This window comes from Dromaius novaehollandiae, chromosome Z (genome assembly GCF_036370855.1).
Source record: "Dromaius novaehollandiae isolate bDroNov1 chromosome Z, bDroNov1.hap1, whole genome shotgun sequence".
Lineage (NCBI taxonomy): Eukaryota > Metazoa > Chordata > Aves > Casuariiformes > Dromaiidae > Dromaius > Dromaius novaehollandiae.
The window spans coordinates 28,615,772-28,639,853 of NC_088132.1; the positions used below are offsets into that span (position 1 = coordinate 28,615,772).

Here is a 24,082-nt window from a genome sequence, read left to right on the forward strand (position 1 = left end):
TACAATACAGGAAGAGGGCACTGAATTTTAACTAGGGGGCCAATAAACCACTGGCGTACATGAATCACTTCCAATCAACGTGTAGAAGGTAACAGTGTGCAGTTGTCAATAGGGTCAAAGTTATATTGAAATCTGCAACTCGCCAGCAAAAACCTTAACAACTTGAAGACTCGTTTTCAGAAAGCTCTTTAAAGTCTTTATGCAAGATGTATGAATACCAAATATATTCTTCAGCATGAATTTTCTGATATGCTCTGTATTTCATGCGTAATTCAGACATTTATTTACAAGGAAAATGAAATGTTTCATCATGAGAAAGGCTTGGGTTGTTATCAATTCAATTTCTGTAGTCAGTGGCAGCCTACCTACAAATACACACACACAGTACTCTTGTGGAGTCATTCACAGATTCATTTCTAAAATTTTAATAATATATTTAGCTTAACACCTATATAACTGACAAATCTGCCTTCAGTGCTCCCCAATGTAATGCAATAAGCAAATGTAAAAAGATTTTCAAAGGGTAGCTTATTAGCCATCGTTTAATTCCTACAACACCATTACAGACTACAGAGCATAGGGGAAAAACATACTTTTGCTTTTCTTTAGCTCCATGCTGAGCAGCTCCTTTAATTTTTGCTGCGACTTTGTCTCCCTCTAAACAGCAAGGCTTCTCTGCCTTCCCTGCGGGCACTCTGGAGGGCAAGCCCAGGCATCAGAATTAGAAAGACAGAGATATTACACTGCAGGGCTCTTCAAAAAGATTATTGTTGTAAACAGCAATGACAGATGTGGGTGACCCCACCCAAACGAGTTTGTCACCACACCCAATGAATAAGCATATTAGTTGTTTTTCCACTAAAATGATCAGTGATTAACTATTTAACAAAAGTTTAGTGATAATTGTTAAATGGCAAGATTTTTAACATCCCATTGACATACAGGGAACAGTTACATAGAACTGCCAGCATGACTGGCACTGTTGCAAGGGCAGATCTACACCAGAAGTCTAGCTACACTGTGGAGCCTCAACAGTTTGTTCCATGCCAGCAGAGCCCGCAGCGAGGATGTGGGATATTGCCAGCAGATGGAATTCTTCCAGTTCAGCGACATCTCCCCAAGGTGCATTAGCACTCCACTGGTGTAGCTGCATCCACACAAGGGCTTTTGCCAACAGAAGAGAGGGTTTTTCTTCCCTCCTCCACGCTTCCAGGCACTGTAAGTCAACCTCAAACTTGGTAGCTTGCACCAAACACGGATCCACTAAATCATGGCTAGTGCTTATATCTGCAACTGAGCTGGCACTGTAACTCAGTCACACAATTTAAGCCAGCTCCATAAACAGAAGAAACCCTTTTGCTAGCATAACTGTATATTTATTTTATACAAATATACATACATGTGCATGTATATATGTGTGTATATACAAAGTGTTTTCACTAACAGCTATTCTTCTAGAAGTGTGCAGCATAGGCCCAACTTGCAACAGTTCCTGCCTCAAACAGCGTACAGCAAAAAAGGAAATGGAAACAAGTCACAAAACAGCAAGATATACGTGTGTGGTGCTTCTTGTACTAATAATGTTACTTTTTTCCCTTAAACGAAATTTTGAAGAATTACAGGATAAACAGACTAAGACTGAAGCCAGCACTGGAGGAAAGAGACACTGGGACAGTGGAGTAACCAGAAAAGCCTTCACAAAGGACAGATGCCACAGGGCTGGAGTGGGTGGAGGGATAAAAGCAGAGTAAAAATGGAAAGAATGATCCTTCTGCGGGAAAGCATGTCTTCACCAAAGGACTTCCCAGACTAAAGGAGTAACAAATTCAAAACCACAATCTAAAAACCACACAAGATGATCTTAAATTCTCTATCTCTTGGTCCAGACTATACAAAAGCTGGTTTTCTGAAACTAGTTATACTCTTCTGACCACTGTCAGCGCAAGTCACTTGAAGAACAAAGCTCTCTTTTCATTTTAGAAAAGTACATATTGCTTGTTCTGAAGATTCAGATGCAAGCCTTAAGTCTCTAGAATGAAGCTGTCAGCACACATTGCTTCTGGTTTGCAGAATTCGCCAGCACCTATTGAGCTTTTCTGGGGCAACCATAAGTTCCTGCCATTACTCACCTTCTAACCCCAAAACTACGTATTTGCTTTTTTTGCTACCGTTAGCATGCTACCATCCAAACACACTTCAAAAGCATGTTCCTGCTGCCACAGCAGCCAAAAACAACCAGTTCAAGCATGCACCAATCTGGAAAAGACTTAGAGGCATTACTCCTGGGGCGGGGGGGGGGGGGGGGGGGGGTGGCGGTGGTGGTGGTGGTTTTGGTTTGGTTTATTTTTAATCACTGATTTATGATTACCTTAAAAAGTATTTCTCTCCCTCCCAGATTCCTTTATACTCCAGAAATTCAAATCTTGTTGAAGATAAACACAGCAATGATAGTGTAGAAAGGCTTTTTGGTAAATTAAACCTCAAAAGCTAATTCAAATGCAGTAGTTTAAATGATGCCCATCACCATTTATATTAAGCCCTTTTGTCTCAGTTGCTACTACAAATACATTTCAGGGCTTCCAAAAGAATGAAAACATGATAGTCATGAGAAAAGTATTACCTTCATTTTTTTTATTGTTTCAAGCCACACACTAGCTTTTTGGAAATTCCCTGTAAATTCTGCGGGGACTTCCTCCTCCCAAATATCTATCACATTTGAACACTCATTAAAGCAGTACATTTTTGCCAGTCATTGCTTTTGCTATCTCAGTGCTACTGTATATGACCATGCTTGATTTTAAGAGCTACAGTCAGCCAGCACCTTTAAAGATAGTACTGTTCATTTTCAGGAATTTAAGTGCCACCCAGGACAGTGACCTTAATAATTCAGCATGCATCCTGGGGGGAAGAAAGAAGAGGGGAGGGGGGAGAAAGACAATTACCAGATAGCAGGAATCCTGAGTAGTAGGTGCAAATTCTTTCTCCGTCTAATGAGGTACAGCAAACTGTGGTACAAACTGGCTTTTTGCCTTGCCTTTAGGATTTCTTAAAGTTACCCTGCATGCCCCATGCTAGTCTCTCTCCCTTTTCTCCCAGTTCTCCTACACAGGCCCCTAGCTCTACTGTCCACCTTGCTCTTACTCCAAGTAGACTGTAGGTAGTTGGTATTTTTATGCACCTTTCCAATCTTCAATACTTCTAGTATTTCTGTCTACCTGTATCTTCCCCCAGCTCCTCTGCAGCACGGTACTCCCAGTGACTCCACCTCCATCAGACATCCAGTTACAATCATACTTTGCATACGCTAAACCAAGAATTCACCCTTTCTCCCACCAGCACATTGACATTTCTATCACCTCAGTATGCCACAGTGTTTGCTTAGAAACTATTTCCTAGTTCTCTTCTGATCTGTATGCTTCATTTATTCTTTGCACCTCTCTCCTACCTTAAAGGAGGCCAACCTACAGGTCTACACCATTCAACGTGTACATCCCCAACATTTGCCTTCTCTGTTCCCGCTCATGTTTCAGGATAATTTTGTGACCATGCTTCACATCTTCCTTGCTCAATTAACTCCTCTGCATTTGATTTCACCTCATGTGCAGTCCTAGCTGAGCTTCTTTTATGTCTTGGCCAGCTGATTCACTCCTATTCAACTGCTTGCTCCTCCCATTCCACTACATCTCGGACTTCTTTTAAGAGAAGCACTGAAGTTCACATCACTTACTAGTCTCAGTCTATTGACTGTTCACCTACTCTAATTCTCCCACTTACCTCACTTTGAATGCAAACGCAAAGCAGATATTAGTAAGACAGCAGAAGGTACACTCCTGTCTTCAGTCTGTCTCCCTTCACTGTCTTGCTAACTTGGGGGGAATGTGGGGAACGGAACAGTCACAAAAACCACCCTGAGACATGGAAAGCTATTCTGCCCACAAATCTTAATCAAGAGAGGTGCTTTAAATCACTCTCTAGAGGAAGCAATTCTCTCTTCTGGGACTAGACAACCTACTGTCTGTGCCTACAATTTTTACTTATGTCAACCCTCCTCAGTCTCAACCATCTTCAGAAGTAAAACCCATCCTTAACCCCCATTTTGCCTTTCCAGTAGCCATTCCATGTTCTCTTCATTAAGGCTCACTAAACATTTTCTGTAACCCTGCCTGAAACCCTACTCTTCCAGCATTTTGATCTGACTTCAGCTCTTTCCACTCCACTGAAATTATTCCTTCCAAAGCAATCTGTTGGATGCAAACTCATTTGGATGCAAGTTCAAAGAAAAGGAATAATCTCTAGTATATCAGTCTCCTTTGCTTTTATCTGCCTAACTCTTCCTGAAACCTCATCCTCCATTGACTTTTCTGATCTTATCTGCTGCTCCACCTAAACAAGATACAAGTCCGTCTTACAAGTTCCCTCTGCACCTCTCTCCCACAGTAGACCAGCTTACAGCTATATGCCTATCAGCACATCCCAATGTCTGCTCAGTATACAGTAATCTAGTAAGTGGTAAGAATTCAATACTGGTAACTCACATGCTTGTCCTAGTTGGAATCTACCTTCTCTCTGTATTAGTAGCTGCAGTTACACATCTCCAGTTTTGAGCTCTAGTTAACCACATTTCTTTTTTCTAACTATCTCCCTTTCATTCCTTTCTTGAAAGCTGTTCCGCTTCTTAAGTCTGTGACCATATACATGGTCTTGCTTTTGATTTGTAGCCTAAACATTAGCTCTAAAAGAGAAATCCACCTAAAAATCCTGCAGATTTTTTTGGATAAGATCTGAGATACAGCTTTTTCTATCCAACCACATAGCAAAATTTGCAAGTTCAGGGCAGTCTGACCTGCAATTCCAGGTCAGACATTTAGACACCACCACTACCACCCTCTCTACTGCTGCTTTAAGGTCCTCCATTTCCCCTCACCATTACAGGAAGGAGAAGAGGAAAATATGTAAAAATAGTGAGTGAATCTAGCTAGGTTTTCATTGCCTGTTCATTCCTATTTTGCACACCTCCTCCTGGGCATTCTGTTTTGAGTAGGACAAACTACCAATAAGCATGAATTAAGCTATCTTGTTCCCTCAAAACTCAGTGGTGCTGAGGAAAAAACCTGACCATAGTTTGGGGACTAGCACTTTGGGAACACCAATTGTCATCCTGACAAATACCATCTCCATTCACCACCTGTATTAAAAATAGCTTACAAGTATTCTAACAGCACTGAACATGACAATCCTTGCTTGCAATTAAGGTTTGTATGTATTAAAGGAGGGGGGAAAAAAATCAGCCAAGAAATTTCTTCACATGATAATAGTTCCTACTGTAAGAACTTAAACTCATACTTGGGCTTACCAAGTTTATACATTACAAGTGAGGACATCATCTTGTGCTAATTCAATTTATTTAGAAGAACTAAGCCATTTCTCCTCCCTCCCCCCACATTTACTTTGCTTGGTGCATAATGCAGATCGCAGCTGAGGAGGATCTGAAGTAATGCTGCAGCTGCTTAGCGCTTCCCCTGCACTAAGTTCTGCATTCATTTCTGTTCTAGTCTGTATTTCTATTTTATAATGAAACATACAGCCTAGTTATTTATAGGCTTTCAAGGATTAACTACACAGTCATAAGAATAAACCCTCAAGAGGTTAACCTCATCCTCTTAAGCTTCACACACTACAATCCCAAAGATAGCTGGCAACCACAGTCAAGGAGAGAGAAAAAAAAATAGTAATCCCATATCTTGCTAATCCTTTAGCCAATCACCACTTGCAACAGTGGAAAGCCCTCTCAGAGGCCTACAGCTCAATCTGTCTCAGGAGTACCATCAATCCAAAAAGATGTATTTCACAGAACCATTAACAACTCACCTCAAAAGGCAAAATAAGACATACCTCAGTACTCAGCAATGCATGACCTAAAATGCAGTACTAAATGGTACTAAAAAGATTTCAGCTTGCTGCTCATATTTTTTGTTTCAGAGACTTGTATGTTCTACATACAAGACTACCTAGTTTATTAATTTGAAAGTAAAGAAACTTTTTAAAATTGCATAGCTGACATCTAGATAGACTGATAACCATCCCTTACCTTTGCTAGCATGAACTTTGCGTACCTGTGATTTTTCATCCTGCTGTTTAATCACACCTCAAACAAAAAAGCAAAAACAAAAACCACACCCACCCACATTTCCCCCCAAACCACTCCTTCAAGGTAGACCATAATCTACTTAATCCTCTCATATCATGATCTGTATTCTCCCTTAACTCCAAATGTGGGCACTGCCTGCAGCAACACTGAGCAGCGCTAAGGAGTTAACAGACACACGTATCTTTTATGGTCAAAGGTTTTTGCTTTGTTTATTATTTAAGTATCTAGTACATCTAGTATTTCACTCAAACTTAATACACGTATGAATGGTGACATTAAAAAAAAAAGTGTCATGCACGTTGTTTAGCCACACTGCTACCCAATAGCTGAAAGGTAAAAGCCCTCAGAAACATGCAGGAATAATGTAAGGACAGAGATACAACTGTCAATAGCTAATCATCACCCACAGTTCTTTCCTGCATTACGAGAAGTTATAACCAACACAAAGGATTAGCACTGCTTACAAGCTCAGAGTCCAACCATATTACTTTCTTTCTTTTTTTGAAAACACTGTTCAACTTGTCAATTCACTCATTCTTTCTCTTCTTTACATGCATAGTATACAGTGACTCCAAAAGTGAGCTTTTGAGGTGGCAGGTAAAATCTCCAAATACCTCACAGTTCCATGAGACCCATATCCCACAAGTCCCTATCCTCAGTCTTAAGTTTAACAGACTTTCACTTTTTCAACTAGAAATAACAGATGTATAAAATAAAGATAATTCAAAAATATTTTCTATCTGAAAAAAATGTTCCTGCTAATTAAAGGCTTTGTTTCCTCCCAGAATTCACATATGGCCCAGTAGCAAAAAGAATTGCTGTTTTGCTATAATTCTGTCAAGCCAACTGGGAAACTTTTGACTCATGAAGATTTAGTCAATAACAGCCCTTAAAGAACAGAGCAAAGAAGTCAGCTCTCAAACCAGAAACACCAAAAACGCAGATTTCATCTAGTCAGGAGAAAGTATCTGAATGAACACCGGCTAGAAAAAAATTATTCAAGTTTCTTATCCTCAAATTTATTGTACATCAATTATCTTTAGTAGTGTGGTGCCAGGGACTATTTGATTGCATCTTCTACTATTACAGACTGCTCCAACCTATTTGCATTCTGCAAAGAACTTTCGTGATCCTTCATGCTCATAATAGATGTCTAACCCTTTAAATTACTATTTCTTTTCTTATCTTGAAAGACACTGGACTTTAAGAGCATGGCCCCTCCATTGTTCTTTACACTAAGTCAGGTCCCTGAACAATACTGACAGCTGCTATCAAACTGGGCTGTGCTTACTTGCACTGCAGCTGCCGCTTGTAGGAACAGACAGGCTTCTGATGTCTCCTCCCCTCTGGGGAGAGAGCCTAACACACTGCATGCTCAGTGAAGGGGAGCAAAGGTCCACCGAATTGTCAACCCAATTTTATGCTATTCAGATTTTCCAGGATGCACACAATCCCTTTCAAACAAAATCAAGGCTAAGTCAGAGCATGAAACTTATTGTGCAGCACAAGATAATTACTGATCATGTAAGACTGCAAAAGATCACTGTGACATACATCCAATTTTAGTATTATGCACATGCATGCATCTACATGGCCGAATAACATTCGGGCCCACTGTGTTCTCTTCCTCATTCAGTTCTGGATTTGAACTGCATTGTTCAGAAGTCTTTCAGAAGACACATGGAAGTATTTCTTCTGGAGGACGTTAGGTAATTTGAAAATGAAAGAAAAAAAAAGTTTCTATTCCTGCTTCCAAAGAGCTTTCCCACAAAAAAAGTCGTAGTTGCATTTGGCACTTGTAGATCTTACTGCTTTTAAGAAACTATTGTACAGACTTAAGAGCTGAATGATTTACACTCAGGACAATGCATAACAACTTTGGCAAATCAAATTTTGCTATCCTAAGAATGTTTTAAAATATAATTTAATACATACTTCTTTTTACTGCATAAAATATTCTCTAAGACTTGTCCATTAAAAAAGCATTTTCTATTTCAGATTAGCCCTAAGGAAATCATCCATTAAAAAAAAAAAAAAAAAACACAAGAAAGTACAGTTCTCTAATCTTTGCTAATCAAATATCAAATGTACATGTGCTGTATGAATACCTGATTTGATCTCTGAAATAAAGTAATTCATTACACAAGCAAAGCAGAGAGGAGATTGTGACAGATACAGATGTAATTGTGTGGGTTTTTAAAGTGCGATTAGCAAATCAACTAAGTAACAGTCAGAACTTGATACGAAGGGAAAAAACAGCTCAGATTTGAAGGGGGGGTATGTTTATGCAAAGCTAATCTGTCAAGTGTAATAAAGCAGCTTGAATAAAATTTAAGCTGAAAATCCACTGAAGCTCCCCATTTCAGGGAGGAAAAAGCTATTAAAAGGAATTGAAGGTCACCCTCCCAGTTTATTTCACCTAATTGACTGCCAATAGCTTACCACAGGCAAACCGACTGCAGATCTGCAATTGAGAAACTGATGAAAGGAGAGTTTTCAAGCTGAGGCTCATTCTTTTAATCCTCCCTTGCTCTTATGTTTTTTTTTTTTCCCCATCTCCAGTTGGGATGTAATTTTAAGCACAGATGGATTAACTGGTTCCATTGTCTGTAGACGTCATTGGACTATGGCACTGTTAATCCGTACAGCAGCATGTCTAATTATCATTACAAAGTGTCTGAGGGAACTATAAAGACCAGCAGGGCATCTTCTCACAAGCAATTAACATAAATTGATAAATGAGTAATTTGAATCTGCTCAAGGCGCTCACATATGAATAAAATCAGAAAGGACGGCTTCTTGTTTCGGCTACTTCTTTCACTTAGTCTGGAAGGGCAGAAAACATGAGAAATATTCTAGACTTAGTGGCGGGGGGGGAAATGAACTCATGCAGTGGAAGGAATGTATGGTTCACAAAGTTCATTAATACAAAACAAATGACTTGTGATTGACAACCAGTCACAAGCAAGTAGTATTAACTTATTTCAGCATATTTAGAAGCACAAACTTAGTGAAAGGCTATTAGAACATTGTGTCAGACAATTAATACTACTTCAAAAGCAAGTGAAGTTCCTTTTCATTAGCTTGCTATTTTAAAATTCATGAAAGATTCACAAGAAAGGGAAAGAAAGAAGAATGAATAGTTGTACAGGCTCCAAGAACTCAAGTGTCACAAAAAGCATGAGGCAAAAGTAACTAGATCAACTGACATACAATACCTACAAATAAACAAGCAACTGTCCTAACCATTATCTTTCTTGCAGGGAAAGTTTTGCTACGCACTGCGTTGTTTAATAAAATGATGTTGTCACACAGGAAACTGCTGTTAACTTAATCCCTGCTAAAGATCTGTGCAAACCAAGTCAAACACATTTGAGAAGTATTAGGCATCAAAACAGTGTCAGATATCAAAACATTAAGCTTATTTTAAAAACAGCAAAGCAGTAAGGTATGAAAGCAGGTTATACACACTGTAGGAGGTAGACCTGGAAGGCCACGTACCCCGATGATGGCATTCAGTTCAGCCATGGTCACTTGTTTGGCACGTTCTACAGCTTGGGCCACTTGCTGCTGATGCTATTAAAATAAGAAGGGATGCGGGGAAGGAATTTATGTTAAAGCATTTACTGCACCAAATCATACTAGAGAAAAACAGGACCACAAATATCAGAACAATCAGTTTCTCTGTAGAAATCCAGGCTATCTATTACAAGACACATCCCAGGTGGATAAGAAGCAACAGTGCCCTATTTCTCACCTGCTCATCAAAAGCAAGCGAGAGCCCTGAAGGCAGTCAGTCAGCTCACCTCTCTCCCCATGCCACTTCAGTATTAATTTTCTGACAAATGAATCATCACTCTAATTGAGTTGACAGGACGATAATGTCAACTTCAAACTAGTGTCAATTTTAACATTTATATACTCTGTGCCCACACAGCAAAACCTATGAAATTTCAAACAAGAGGACTAAGTGTTTCACCAAACTCAAGAAGAATTAGAAATGCTCTTTGCAAACTGCAGAGTTTGAAAAGGCAAATCCAAAAATAACAGGCTTCAAAATGTAACAGCAGCTGCCTACAATACGCTACAATCACAGTCATTCAGACTAGATCTATTATGCAGGTTTGCAACCTTAAACAACGGTTTTGCATCTGAGCTCACCTTTTACACCAGAATCTGATATGAATTTTGTAGACAAGACCAGCATTCTTATTTCACTGGACTTACATTTGACAGCTGAATACCAGGTAAGCAATCAACACAATTAGAAGTGAAAGCATTTTATTACATTGATAATATTTTACAGACTCCCACCCTCCTTAGAGGATGAATGAGGCTGAGCTATTGTCACCAGTTTGAACTCAGATTTGTTAGACCAAATTAGCAGGGGGGTTGCACACTTCAGCTGTAACAGATGTTCCTTACACTTGTGCATTGTGATAAAATTAACATCTTAAAACTAGCTAATTTGCAAACAGAAAAGCAACATAATTGCACTTTAACAGCTGAACAGTTTTACTTACTTCCTGAGACAAAAATGGGATGACTTGTGCACAAATTGTATTCAATCTCTTGGCGATTTCTGTCTATAGAAAAAAGTAAATATTTTGGTTAAAACTGTATTTTAGGCTTGTTCCCATATATCAACTTGTCCACAGGATCATATTAAGTTCACACACTGGAGACCACACGAAAAATCTGTGTCTTCACACTACTGCAAAGATAAATAGTTGGTATACAGGCCCAGATCAGGACACAGATTTAGTTTGCTACTTTAGGACATCTGCCATGTCTGAAGCACCTAATCTGTATACACATTTAAGCACAAATCTGGTCCTTGTACATAGCTCATTAACAAGTAAAGCATTTTTTGAAATCCATTAAATCTGAGATAAAGCCTTTTAAAAGGTAGATTTATTATTACTCAAATTATCAACCAGCATCATGTGAAGGCAATGGGCATGGAAGTCTTTTACACTCAATTTTACAACTATAAACTTCTATCTGGCTTTAAAGTCTAGAAAACAAATTAGCTGCCATACAAAAATTAAAACAAATATATCAACAAAAAGAGATGAACAGCACACATAATAGAGGGCTGAAAACAAGATGCAGTATGAAGGATTCTTGGAAGAGGTATTCAAAAGGCGAGAGAAACAGGGTTTGCCAGGTAAGTACTACAAACAAGTAGAACAAATCAAACAGGACGGAAGAAAAAAAAAAACAGGGAGAGGGTGGTGTGAGAGGAGAAGGAACATAAGTATATTCATGAAGGTGAAGAAGAAACTGGCAGTACCCTGAACATAGAGACTAAAGAGACAGTAAGAAAAAGAGATGAATTGGAAGGCAAAATTAGTTTTGCTGACAGCAAAACAAAAACAAACAAAAAAAAACCCACACACAATCAGGAATACAAAAAAAAATACCAAAACAGAATTGAGGCAGAATGGAGGCACAATAGACACGGACTTCTAAGGCTTCCATATTGAGAGAATTAAAATAATGCAGATAGGAAAAGAAAAGAACCAGATCAGAAAATATGATAGTCAATACTAACAAATTAGCAAAACCATGAGTAACAAAAGAACAATAAACTTAGAAGCCAGTAGAGGAGCAATCCTTCACTGAAAGTGACAGAGAGCACAGCAGGATGAAATGTCTGAGGCCTACTTTTCAATCAGCTTTATACATCTCCCACTCTTGGCTCTCCATCCTCAACACAGACCTGAGAATAGGGTTTCTGGTGGGGCACAACATTCTTTGTCATTAGCTGGCCTTATTTTTTTTTCCACATTTACAGCTTTTCATACCTATGTGTCTGCCAGTTATTCAGAACTGCTATCATAATTAACCCTCAAGTCTTAAAGAAGACTTCAAAAGCACATTGAAGTTCATCTCCCACAAAAAGGTATTTGCACAACTCCTACAGTTTTTTTTCCTTAAAAAGATCTCCTGCATTCATTATAACACAGTCTCACAAAACCAAAATTAGTATCTAGATTGAACCCAGCCTGTATCCATGGTACTCTGGATAACTCTTGCCAGCCTCTATCATATCATTAAGTCAGATGGAGTTTTTTTTAAGACACAGGAAATAGGCAATCACTGTTGAGAATTGCTAGGCTTCCCCTGAAACAATATTCCAACCCAAACAAAGATAAACTTCCGTAAAGAAGTCAGATGAAAACATTGCTAATTCACCTGCTAAGCCTTTCTCCAAACCTTCCCCTCATCCTACATTTCTCACACACAGATTTTTTTGTATCTGCTGAGCTTTACATGTCAGTCAAGCAGTAATTACGAAGCAAAAGCCATGTTCGGCTTTTCTGTCTCAGCAGACAAGTGATCTGGGGTCCAAATACAGCAGATTAGCTTTAATACTTCCCTCCCCTCCTCAGAAATAACAGAAGTAGTATTTGATAGTATTGAGCCTTGCAGCACACCATCTCTCTTTGGTGCAGGCTGACGCACTTCACATGACCAAAAGCAGTTATTTGACAGATACCCACACTGAAGTCTTGCAGAGACAAGAGTCTCCCCCTCAGGTCTGGGATGGACTCTTCCTAGGATGAAAAGGCCCCTTCTCTAAGGGCAACAAAGAAGCAGTTGCTTTCCAGCAACCTTTCTCCCCCACACAAGGGAGAGGGGGCCACAGATATCTACTCCCTTGATGTAAGCATCTGCCATCTCACACAATACTCCACACCAATCAGATTTGGTTTATTTCTGTTTTGTTTGGGCCATGACCATAACATTTCCACCATCCTGAGCGCAGCGGTCAGTACTAGTGTTACATAAGCTACTAGCAAAGACAGAACAGGGGAGTTATCTGCCACACTTAACTGCTGCCAAATCTGCTGGTACTTTCAGTGTATGTTAACTTAAGGACACTTAGTCAATTGTAAGAACCTACTCAAAGGGCTTTTTTCCCCCACATACATTGCCTTTTGGAGACAGATACCAGGTATAACCGTAACAGAAAGATAGTATTATCGGAGAGGAGAAGATACTTGGCTTCCAACAAATTCACTGCTCCAGATGGATGAGATTGCCTTTGTTTTCAGGATAGAAGCAAGGAAGAACAATAGCTGATGATAAAAGGAAGGGGGAAAAAAAAAAGCCTCAACTCTGTTTCCACTGAAAAGTTGTTTCAGTCTCTATAGCCTAAACAAAAGTGTCCCTATTCAGTAATCCTGACAGAATCTGCTCTGAACTGTCTAAAACATGCAACTTGTCTACATTACTGTGTTTTCCCAAACAGGTCCCAAATATCTGAACACTGCAATAACACAGCATACAGAATGGCTTGCAGTAGGACAAGAGAATGTAACATTACTTACTAACGATCATCCCCTCTGCAGGGCCAATAGATTTTTAATTATTTCTTTTCTATAAAACCCTATTAAAAAGGACAAGAAACTAGGAGGAAGGAAAAAATGAAGTTATGATAACTCATCACTCTTCCCTTATTTCTGAAATATGTAGGACAGGTAGCGTTAGCCTAGTTCCAGTTCTTTATTTCTAGTGCTAATAGAAAACTGATTTATACAAAAAGGGTATATGAGGTGCTCGTAAAACAGGTGCAAGACATGTAATATCTGTCTAAAGAGTTGCACTTGCCATTGCCGTCTATTCTAGTATTCAGCAGAGATCCCCTCTGCATATTGAAAAGCTGAATGTTGAACTGGACACCAGAGGCATGATCAACTTTCCCCCTTTCCCCGACAATCTACTTTTACAGCCATTGTCTCAGCAGCAGAATACCTGAACTCGAATCAGAACTGGAAAGAAGTACCCCTCTGAATCTGGCTTTACTGAAGCAGCGCATCACTGCTCATCACATACAAGCAGCATCCCCACTACTCATCCGTGGTTTCAAACAAACTTACATGTACATATAATCAGTGAAAATGTTTATTTTCAGATTCACTACCGCTGTTACAAGCGCCTATTAACAGGCATTCACACTGAAAGGAAGAAAACTGAAAAGACTATTTTGTAGTTCATAACAAAACTCTGCTTATATTTAAAAGGCAGTTTGTCTACTACCACCCCTCCCAACCCACAATTAACTATATTATTTAAAATTATTTATCCACTATGAGATTTCATACATCTCCCATCTGCTGTCTGCAAATATTTAGCAAGTATTCTCATTCACAAACACATTTGGAAATTATTTTTGTTCTCTAATGAGTTTCTGTGCTTAGGTACTGATACACATTTCACCTAATCTTTTCCATCAGAAGTTACAAGAGGTTGTTTTCAGTATTAAGAAAAAGCAAATTTCATCATGACTTTAAATATAAATCCGGCTGTCCAAAAGACAATGAACTTTCACCTTGCAAGGTGAAATCTCTTTGGAACAAAGATCAACCCTGAAAAGTTACAGCTAAAGGCAATCCTCCACATAAGTCATCCCATAAATGTACTATTTCCCATCCACAAACACTGCTACCAACTCTCAAATCTCATGTTCTGCATGCATATTCCAAGCAATAACACTGTATTTAACAGACTCCCTAATATTCATTTCACTGAAATATCCTAGCACACAGTTACAACTGTTAAGAGTTGCACCTATCTTTTACAACATAAAAAATAAGACATCTGAAGACAGACTACGTCTGCGACAATATTCTTCCATACTCAAACATTGTCAGAGATCTCAAATAATGTGACAAAGCTTGGATTTTGAAGACCAGAGGCTTAGTGGCAATTACATAGGGTGCTTTACTTCTCAACCCTCCTGCACTTCTTACCCTTTCCTAAAGGTTTCAGTTCACATGTACACTGTCATATAAAAATTGAAAAGAATGCTGTTAGTGGGTCTAGATTTCAGAAATAATGACAGTCTCCCTCTGCCATGCAAATGTTAATTTTTCATTTAAGAGTTTGGGAAGGAACTGAGGCAGGGATATTCTTCAGGCATGTTGTTGTATACAAATGATGAACATGTTTAATTTAGACAGAGGCAGGATTAGTGTTACTAAAACACTATTCCATTGAGGAAAACTGCCACTTCAATTCCTCTAAGAGTGAGTAAGTTTCAATCTTGAAAGCAAAAACTTTTTTAAAAGGAATCAAACAGAGATTGGTTAGTCAGGACTTATGCCACCAATTACTGACATTTAGAATAAGCTACGTTTTTCAGATTTGGGTCTTAAGTGTTTGGTAGCCAAAAAAAATAAAAAATAAAAATTATCAGTTACTTCCAGACGTCCTCCAATTTAACATAGCTATTATCTGACTGCTGATCTTAAGACATGTAGGGCGGTCAGAAGAATGAGTAAACAAAGAATTCTGCAGAAAGCTGCTTGAGCAGAGACAAACATGACTAATTGCCCATGCTCTCCATCTCCCTGGTAAAGCAGACTGCAGAAGCCTGCATCTTTCATGGAAGCCCTTGTAGCTCTATGGCAGCTCTTAGCAGAGCATCTCAAGTGCCCTTAATTGTTTGTGTTCTTAATGCAGAGCCTCTTGAATATATTCATTTTTAATAGAGGACTTGAGCATGGGGCCCAAAGAATGACAAAACTACTTCATTCACTGGTTCTTGCTGTTGCAGTGATTGTCTCTTGATTTATTTGCAAATGACAAGCTTGTCAGACCCCTGACTGAAGTGCTACCCTCCTTTCTGAAGCATCATTAAAAATTAACATGAAGGAATTCAGCTGCATTTTATAAGATGAAGTTGAGCCGACAGTTTGTGTCTTCACTTGTGTAATTTTTGCCTCCGTTCCTTCTAATTAAGGACTTAAATGTTTTGACCTAACCATTGCCAAACTCAAGTGCTGGTACTTATATTTGTCTTTTGCTAAAGTGAATTCTTAACATAATGACAAAAACAAAGCAGCCAGACCAGTTACTAAATAAGATTCACTTACACAAGTCACTTTATTGAGCAGTTAAGAAAGAGCTTGTATATACACTTGTAACTTCTTTCTCTGTGCCTCGTTAGAAAAAGTATTACAGCATTTTCCTTCACAGTAGTCTATTCCAGATGATTTTGCATTATGACAGCCTGTACTTTCCAAAGCACCATATAAGAACTTGTACTTAAATCAGCACAATTTCATAGGTAACTACTGATTTTTGTACTGGAATGAAGAACATGTAGTTAAAGTTTGGGTACTTGCATTATACTTCATTTCTCACCACACCTATCACCCGTGTATATTTTACCATTAATGCTGGAAACCAAAGAGTGAGGGAGCCACTCTTCTCGTTGAAGAATGCAACCCTCCTCTGAGAACCAGTCCATCACCCTTCAGCTTCAAGGGTTTTAACATTCCCCTTCTCCTCTTCCATCCTTCAATCAGTGTCTAAAATTCTTGTCACAGCAGCAACTTCAGTTATGGCATAAGCAACTCTGACAGTAAGGAATCAAGGATTATCTGGATTAGTCTAAAGCAAAAATTAAATCATACAACACATGGTATTGTGACAATTAGTTGTACTATAGCGACTACTGTATTATCAGTGTTGAGACTCCTCAAAACTGTCTAGGTCTACCTTTATAAAACAATGCTCAGCAAAAAGTGCTGTGGTGCACTAGGGGAAGCCCTAGTTAGATCAACTAGGTACGTGCTCTGACTTGCAAATGGCACTTCCTAGATCAAAAAATTGGATCAATATTTGAAAGCATTCTGTGTTCATTTCTTCACAACAGACGTCTCATTTATTGCATTTTTATTTACCTTGATTATTTCAGGACAATTATGAGAATCACATTCGTCATTAGATTTAGAAGAATACAGCCTAGAAGTAACATGACTAAAAGAACAAAAAACAAGAAAACCCAAAGCTTCAGTTAAAAATTTCAACTCCAGCTGAAATTGTTGAAGCAATAGTTACTTAAAAGTACAGAATCCTAGATGTTTATAGAAATTATAGCTTTGTTTCTACACTATACCTGAAGATTCCTCAAATGTTAAGTTGTGCAATTGATAAGTCCATATAAAAAGGTGAGGGAAAGTATTCTGTCTGGTTGAAAGCTGGTAAGACATAAATCTTTGCATGCAAAGTTTTATACTGTTTCAGTGAAATCAGCATTTTGCCCACAAAATAATCCAGCAATATCAGCCAGTGTACTCTTCCAGAATCTCACTATTTTGTTAATCCTTAGACCTCTCCCTCTAAAAATCCTTTCTATAAATACTAGTTCTATAAGCCATTTTTATATACAGGATCATGCTGTTTTAGGGGTTATTTGGGCAGGGTTTTTCTGATTACTTATATAAAGGTTTTTTTTTTTAAATAGCAAACTCATTACAAAAGGGGAAAACACTGAAGTATCATTTTAGAAGGAACAAACATAACTACGCAGAATTTATGCAACACAAACACAATTAAGCTACTGAAAAAGTGTATCTTAATTCATCCCTTTAAAGAGAAAAATCAGAGAATCGGCCCTTAATGCACAAAAAAAAAAAGAATACCAAGACCATCAAATCATATTCACAAAAGCTTTGAAAGCTAATTCTAAAATACTCTGCCTCCACTTACACTTTCAACACATAGAAAGCCAAGTACAACACTGAACTCCTGGATGAACAAAATGGACTTCCTGCCATTTATACCATGTAACATAGTAATCTGCTAGGGAGTAAAGGTCAATGTTGCACTTTTGGTCATTACCAAATCATTTGAGATGATCTGTGGTGAGGATGAGAGAAAAATCGAAGGCTGTGAGAATGCTGCAAATGGCTTGACCTCAGACCAATTTTCATCTCCATCTGTCTAACAGACATGTGGATAAAAGCCCTATTTATGGAACATGCCTGATCGTTTTTAAATCCCCGCTGCAAACCAGAAATCAGTTAAATATTACATTTAAAAAATCCTTGGTTAAGAAACTACGCGTGAATGTTTTAGTCTTCATCAGTTAACGTTTAGAACCCACACTGTATTTCCATTTTCCAGCAGAACTGCTGAAATAAGTGGTACAGTTAAACAGTGAAGCCTTTATTCTTCCTCTGACTGAGATCTTCAAAAGACAACAAAAAGCATACATATTCGTAGAGCACACAGAAAATAGAGGCATTCCACAGCGCTTAGCTCTCTGTGTGCTTTCTAGATCTTTGCTACAGAAAGACTCATACTTCTAAAAAGTTTAGCTCCTAACAATTCGGGGGGTGGAGGGGAAGTGGAGGTATAATTAAATCTCAAAACTTAAATATTCAAAAGCCTCAAATGATTAAGGCTAGCATTCTATGAACTTTGCTGTTCATGAGTTATTGAATCCACACTGAGCACTGAGATAAGCATATATTATTAATGCCCTTTTATTTAAAACTAATACACTACAGTGTTTTGGCAATGGCTGCAAGAGGAAAAAAATAAAGGCAACATGCCATTTAAAAGTTTAGGCCCCTATAGTACATCAATGTCAAACAACAGCGTGTCAAGCTAAGATTCAATTCAGGTAAGTGCCACTGCCAAATTTTCTTGTTCCCAGACGTGCTTTAAGATTACTTTATTGCTTAAAATTTAATTTGTTCCAACTCGCATCTCCATGACAACGTTGGCTAACCCTGCAAATCATTTGGGTAATTGGATATCTTATCTTTCTATTGCTCTCAAATCGAATGATTCTGCTAGAATTGTAACAGCCAATCAAATTTACAGGCCTCCTGAGTAATAGACTCCGAGAAGTAGCCACATTCATCTCCTCTTTACAGCCAGATTAACCAGTATGCGACAAACTGTGGAAGCTGGCCTTCAAACTGTATTTTACAACATAAACACTGTCACTACTAACATTCTCACCAATAGGAGGGGGTGGGAAGGCTTTTTCCCAACAGATAGTTGGAATTCAATCTGACAGGCAGCAATGGGTAGCACTCATTTCAGCAACAGGAACAATCCCTGTATTTTGGGCATGAGCTGTCAGTTTAACATGACACATCATTAACAAATACAGCTTTCCCTCTGCCCCCCATTTGTACTACTCATTTTAATCACAGGGTCAGCCACCCACAAAACGATGATATTAAAACCCCAGAAGACTGACATGAAAAATCTTTAGCTACAAAAAAACCCAAAACACCACCATATTGCGGGTGGGGAGAGGAAGGAGCAACAGAAATGTTAACAGAATAAAAACTCCAAGCGATAAAGCCACAGAATGCTAGATAATTTCTGAGGCGAAATTAATGTTTTTACTTCACAACCCAAACTATAATTCTCTGTAGTGTCTTATATCCAAGTTTAAATTACAGTAAGGTCATGTTACTTAAACATAAGCTACATATGATGCACAAATCTGCAGCTACACTTATCAAACATCTACTATGGGTTTGGACGTTGTTCAACTATGAAGTACAGTGACGGGATACATTTCAGATGCCTAATTTCAGTTCTCTCTATAATAAAACAGAAAGCTGCTATATAGCTCTCAGCCAATCACTGTAAACAACTGCCCATCCCATTTGCAGTTGTAAATGCTGCTGAACCCAAGCCAACTGGCAAGAATGAAGCTGTTGTCGGGATGTAAAAGTGCTCCTTTCACACATCTTCAGTGTCAAGACTTTTCTTAAACTAGGCTAAACAGGACAGTTATCACATCCCTCTTATCTTGCTTAAGCACTCATAGACAGCTACAAAAGCTCTATTAATCACTATTTTAGTTCCAGAGTTTTATTTCCATGGCTAACCTTCACAGAACTGTTTACATCTCTGAAATGGGCACAGAGCTGTATTTTACTTCCAAGGTATTTTCCCACATACTTCCCCACACACTCCCAACACAGATGCCACTTCTATTTAGACTCCATGAGATGCTGAGCAAATCAGAGGCTCATTTCATTCAAAGTGGGAAGGCCTCTCTACCTTTCTTTCCAGAGGCACAAGTCTATCACTTCACACCACTGCTGGAAACTTTTGGATTTGCCCATCTCCTCCACTCACCGGTCAAGCAGAAAACATTACAGGAGGAGGTACAGAAGGGCCACATTAGGGAACTACCAGATCAGTGAGTTAAATTAGGCTCAAAGGAGGCATCTATCAGATAGCAGAGCAGCTAAAAGGAAGCACCAGCAGCACTCAGCCAGGAGCAGAGATTTTTTGGCAGCAGTGAGCTATCAGATGAGCTGTCCTATTTCCACGGAACTGCGCCCTCGCTTAAGGTATACAGTACTCTAGAAAAAACAATATCTCTAAAACTATCCAGCATGCTTTGCATCATTACGCTTGAGGGTGTGAAAGGCTCAATCTATTGGAGAACAATTGAGCAACACTTTATTATGAGAAAAAGGAGGAAACAGGAGAAACAGAGAACAGAAAGAGGAAGGAGTCATAAAAAGCAGTACTTCTGTACCTGCTATGCCCCTATCAGAAAGGGGTTCAACTGGCTTTCTTTGGTCTAGGACATATTTCAAAACCACCTCCTATTTATTCTCACTCCCAAAAGCCACATCCAAATTTCTGCATACATCCTTGCAGCACTTGCCACACTGATCCACTTCATTGAGAAGGCATTAGAAAGCCAGAGCTGTTGCATAGCTGGAGAAATGCCTAGAGTTACTCAGCTTCCAAAAGTCAGAGCATAAAAGCTCCTCAAAACAAGCACATACTCTTAGAGTACTTAAGACAATAACAGAACCCCCAGTCAGGATTCAATCCACATTAACATTCAAATAAGGCTATAATAGCAGTAGAGTTTGTATCTGGATAGAACTGTAAACATGCAATGTGACAAAAAACAAGACAAACCACACATCAAGACAAGGGGCTGAAATACTGGAGGGAGAACAGGGAGGAAATCCACACACTATCCTCACTAGCACTTACAAAAAGCTACCATGTTGAACTGATTTTGCCAGGTATGTCACATGCATTGGTGTATTTTAAAGCCAACTGCACTTTTATGACACTTGCACATTCACAGCTCAGTTTCAAAAATTTGCCACATCAAAGAAATAAATGAGGGCCTTAAAAGGTGTTCGTAACAACGCCTAAATTGACAACGTTCCTTTAACAATAATCGCTCTGGAAGTTGTTAGCTCTGACGCTTAAAAACAGCAGTCCTCTAGACTTACTGCTACATCAATAATTCCAGTTCGCACAAAGTGTCTTCTTACACTACTGCAACATTACATGACCCAAACCTGTAGCATTCAAAAAAATACTTAATTACACATTAAAAAGTTGCAGTATATAGCCTCAAACAGGTATTGCTCACATCAAGATCCAGAATACAGGGATAATTAGACTTGTATTAGACCAAGAGTAATTAAGGGGGAGGGGAAGAAGCTGTGGGTGCTATCAGGTGACCTGCTAATGAATAACAACTTAGGAAGACTTGTCAAAGTCTTTTGTTACCAACCAGCAGGATTATCCCACACACAGAACTTGTAAGGAAGGTAAAAATAATAGAGATTTCCACAACACAGGCAAAAGGTTTGGAAACCCATTCATCAAAAGCTTGGGAACATGTCAATAAATTTTATTATGTATTTTTACACACACACACACACACCTCTAATAGAGATACCCTCTAGATTAGGTTCTAATAGAGAAGAACTGGCTGAAACTGTCCAAGTAGAAAGTAGTTTTAGCAAGACTGACAATCACTGTATGGTTTGTTTACAAGCATTGCGACAGAAAGGAATAGCAGTAAAGCCAGACTTCAGGAAAACAAATGCCTGTGAACTAAGTACCACAAAGTTCAGCTTTACAGGATTTGTTACTGAGAAGTAAGATAGAGGCATTATGGAGAGTTGACAGTTTAAGAAACAGTATTAAGGGTACAGATGAGAGCTCACCCACTCGAGAACGGAAGAGGAAGGGACAGAGGAAAGGGGAGGGATGGAATTGTACCAAGACACTTAACGCCAGGCTTTGAATTGGCCTCATACAAAGGAGAGCGTGTACAGGAAGCAGAAAGTAGGTCAGGTGAGGAAGTAAATACACACAGCACAAGCACCGTTACAAAATTATGTACCGCTAGTAAGTGACAGCAAAGATTCACTTGAAGTGCGTGCCCTATAGGGTGGAATAGTAGGAAGAAAACCAGAAAAGGATTTGATCTCTTTACTTGCAGAAAAGGTATGCTCAGAAGACACAGCCAGCCAGACAGCCTATTCTTTCTGCGTCTATCTTAACTACACAACAATCATTAGCAAACAAGTAATTAATATAAATTACTAGTTACATAAGGTCAACAGAGAAGCTGAGACAGGAAAGGAACAGATTAGAAAACACTGATGTTAAATGCTTTCAAATTGACTAGGCCCAATGAACTTCAGTAAGGGTAATAAAAAAAGCACCCTAGTGAAGTCTAAGCAGTTAGTGGACACACACCTTGCAGAACCTAAAACTCACAGGTGGATAGGAAATCATGAAAGGATAGTGTGTAACAGACACACACATGCAAAAAGGAAAGAACGTGGACACTCCAGCTTAATTACCATTCCTGAAGTCTGGCAAATTAAAAAGTCTCTTATCTGTAAACTTCTAGGTGAAACGGGGGTATAAATTACAGCTCACAGGGGTTTTTCAAGAATGAACATCAGACTAATGCAAATTCCAACAAAGTAAAGCCTTTATAGTAAGAGAAGCAAATCATATTAACATCTTTAAAGAATTGACACTTGTGACATTTGTAGGAACAGCCAAAACAACATAGCCTAGCTAAAACTTCAAGAGAACAAGCATGAAACTGGTTGATGTTTAAACCTAGCATGGATACATTCTTCACTTTTGAAGAATTAGAAAGTTCTGCATGGATGACAGATCCAATATTTTTCAATATTTTCATTAAGAATCAGGATAAGTGAAGATACTTTATGTTTGCTAATTTGCTAAATTGCTGAATTACTAAAATATGCAGGAAGATAGTTTCACAACTAATTTTTGATAGAATGGGAAGATGGACAAAAAAATAGAGGGTAAACAGGGATAAGGTATCATAGCACACCTAGACAGGAACATAAACAATGGATGAGGAAACAACAGACCAGCAGGGAAAACCTCAGCCACAGTGGATCAGAAATTAAACACAAGTTAATGGCATGCCGTTGCAAAAAAGGCTACGTCCAAACTAAGCCATACAGTAAATAAACTTTCTGTGCTACTCAGCAGGGGGGTGCCTCCACCACTGGAGTACCACATTCATTCTGGCGCTGCACCTCACCTGGGAAACATTCAGAGAATGATCATTAGACTGCAGAGGTAACATAAAAGGCTTCTGGAAAGAGAGGGACTGATCTGGTCTCCCTATGCACAGCAAGCAAAATAAGTAGGAAGGAGCTGAAGTTTTACCAGAATAGATTCAGGCTATAATTAAGGAAACATTCCAATAACAAGGATAGAAAAGCACTTGAACACATCATCAAGAAAGTTTGCAAGTCACCACTATCGTTAAATCTTTAAGAGATCGGACAAGCACTCCGTCGGGAATGATACTGGCATAGCCAATCATGCTAGGACAGAGGGAGAGACAGGGTCCTCTTTATCCCTGCAATTCGTATTTCAGTTTACAGCTGCAAGCTAAGAGCTTTTTCTTAATTTAAGAATTTGTGTTTGCTTAACTGGTGATCTATGTCCATCATTTGGAGGTCACAGACAGCTGGCAGTCTGCAACGTAATGCCTGGCAGCCCAAAACACAGTTGCAAAAATAATTCAGAACCACCTTACACCCAAACCCAAACATGCCAAAGAAGGACAGCAATAAATTTCTTAAGTAGATACTGTTCAATTTATCATTAGCCACAGAATATTATTGTCCATTACAAAAAGTGCAGTGAAACCTACCCAACTAATACTGTTTTCTAAACTATTCTCCCCGTACTACATAGGGGTTTTTTTTCTTAAGAATAAGGCTGGTTAACTAACATAATCCCCAATAGTTAACTTCAAGAGAAATTCTCCTCTATAAATTAATGCTATAAAACTTTTTTATTCCATTTGCACATCAACAGATTATTATT

At 38.7% G+C, this 24,082-nt stretch overlaps 1 protein-coding gene across 5 annotated transcripts in view; it reads right to left on the reverse strand.

Annotated features, from left to right (window-relative positions):
• LOC112978774 (TLE family member 1, transcriptional corepressor) overlaps positions 1-24,082 on the reverse strand; it is a 78,476-nt gene that overhangs the window by 39,911 nt on the left and 14,483 nt on the right. For 2 of the 5 annotated variants that reach the window (XM_064502281.1, XM_064502280.1), the window contains exons 5-6: positions 10,672-10,734; positions 9,620-9,724 (exon numbers count right to left, since the gene is read on the reverse strand). The exons of 1 other annotated variant lie outside the window; for it this stretch is intronic. In XM_064502281.1, the coding sequence (XP_064358351.1) occupies positions 9,620-9,724; positions 10,672-10,734 (168 nt within the window). The remainder of the gene's footprint in view (positions 1-9,619; positions 9,725-10,671; positions 10,735-24,082) is intronic. 2 more of the 5 variants (XM_064502284.1, XM_064502282.1) reach the window with 1 other exon arrangement.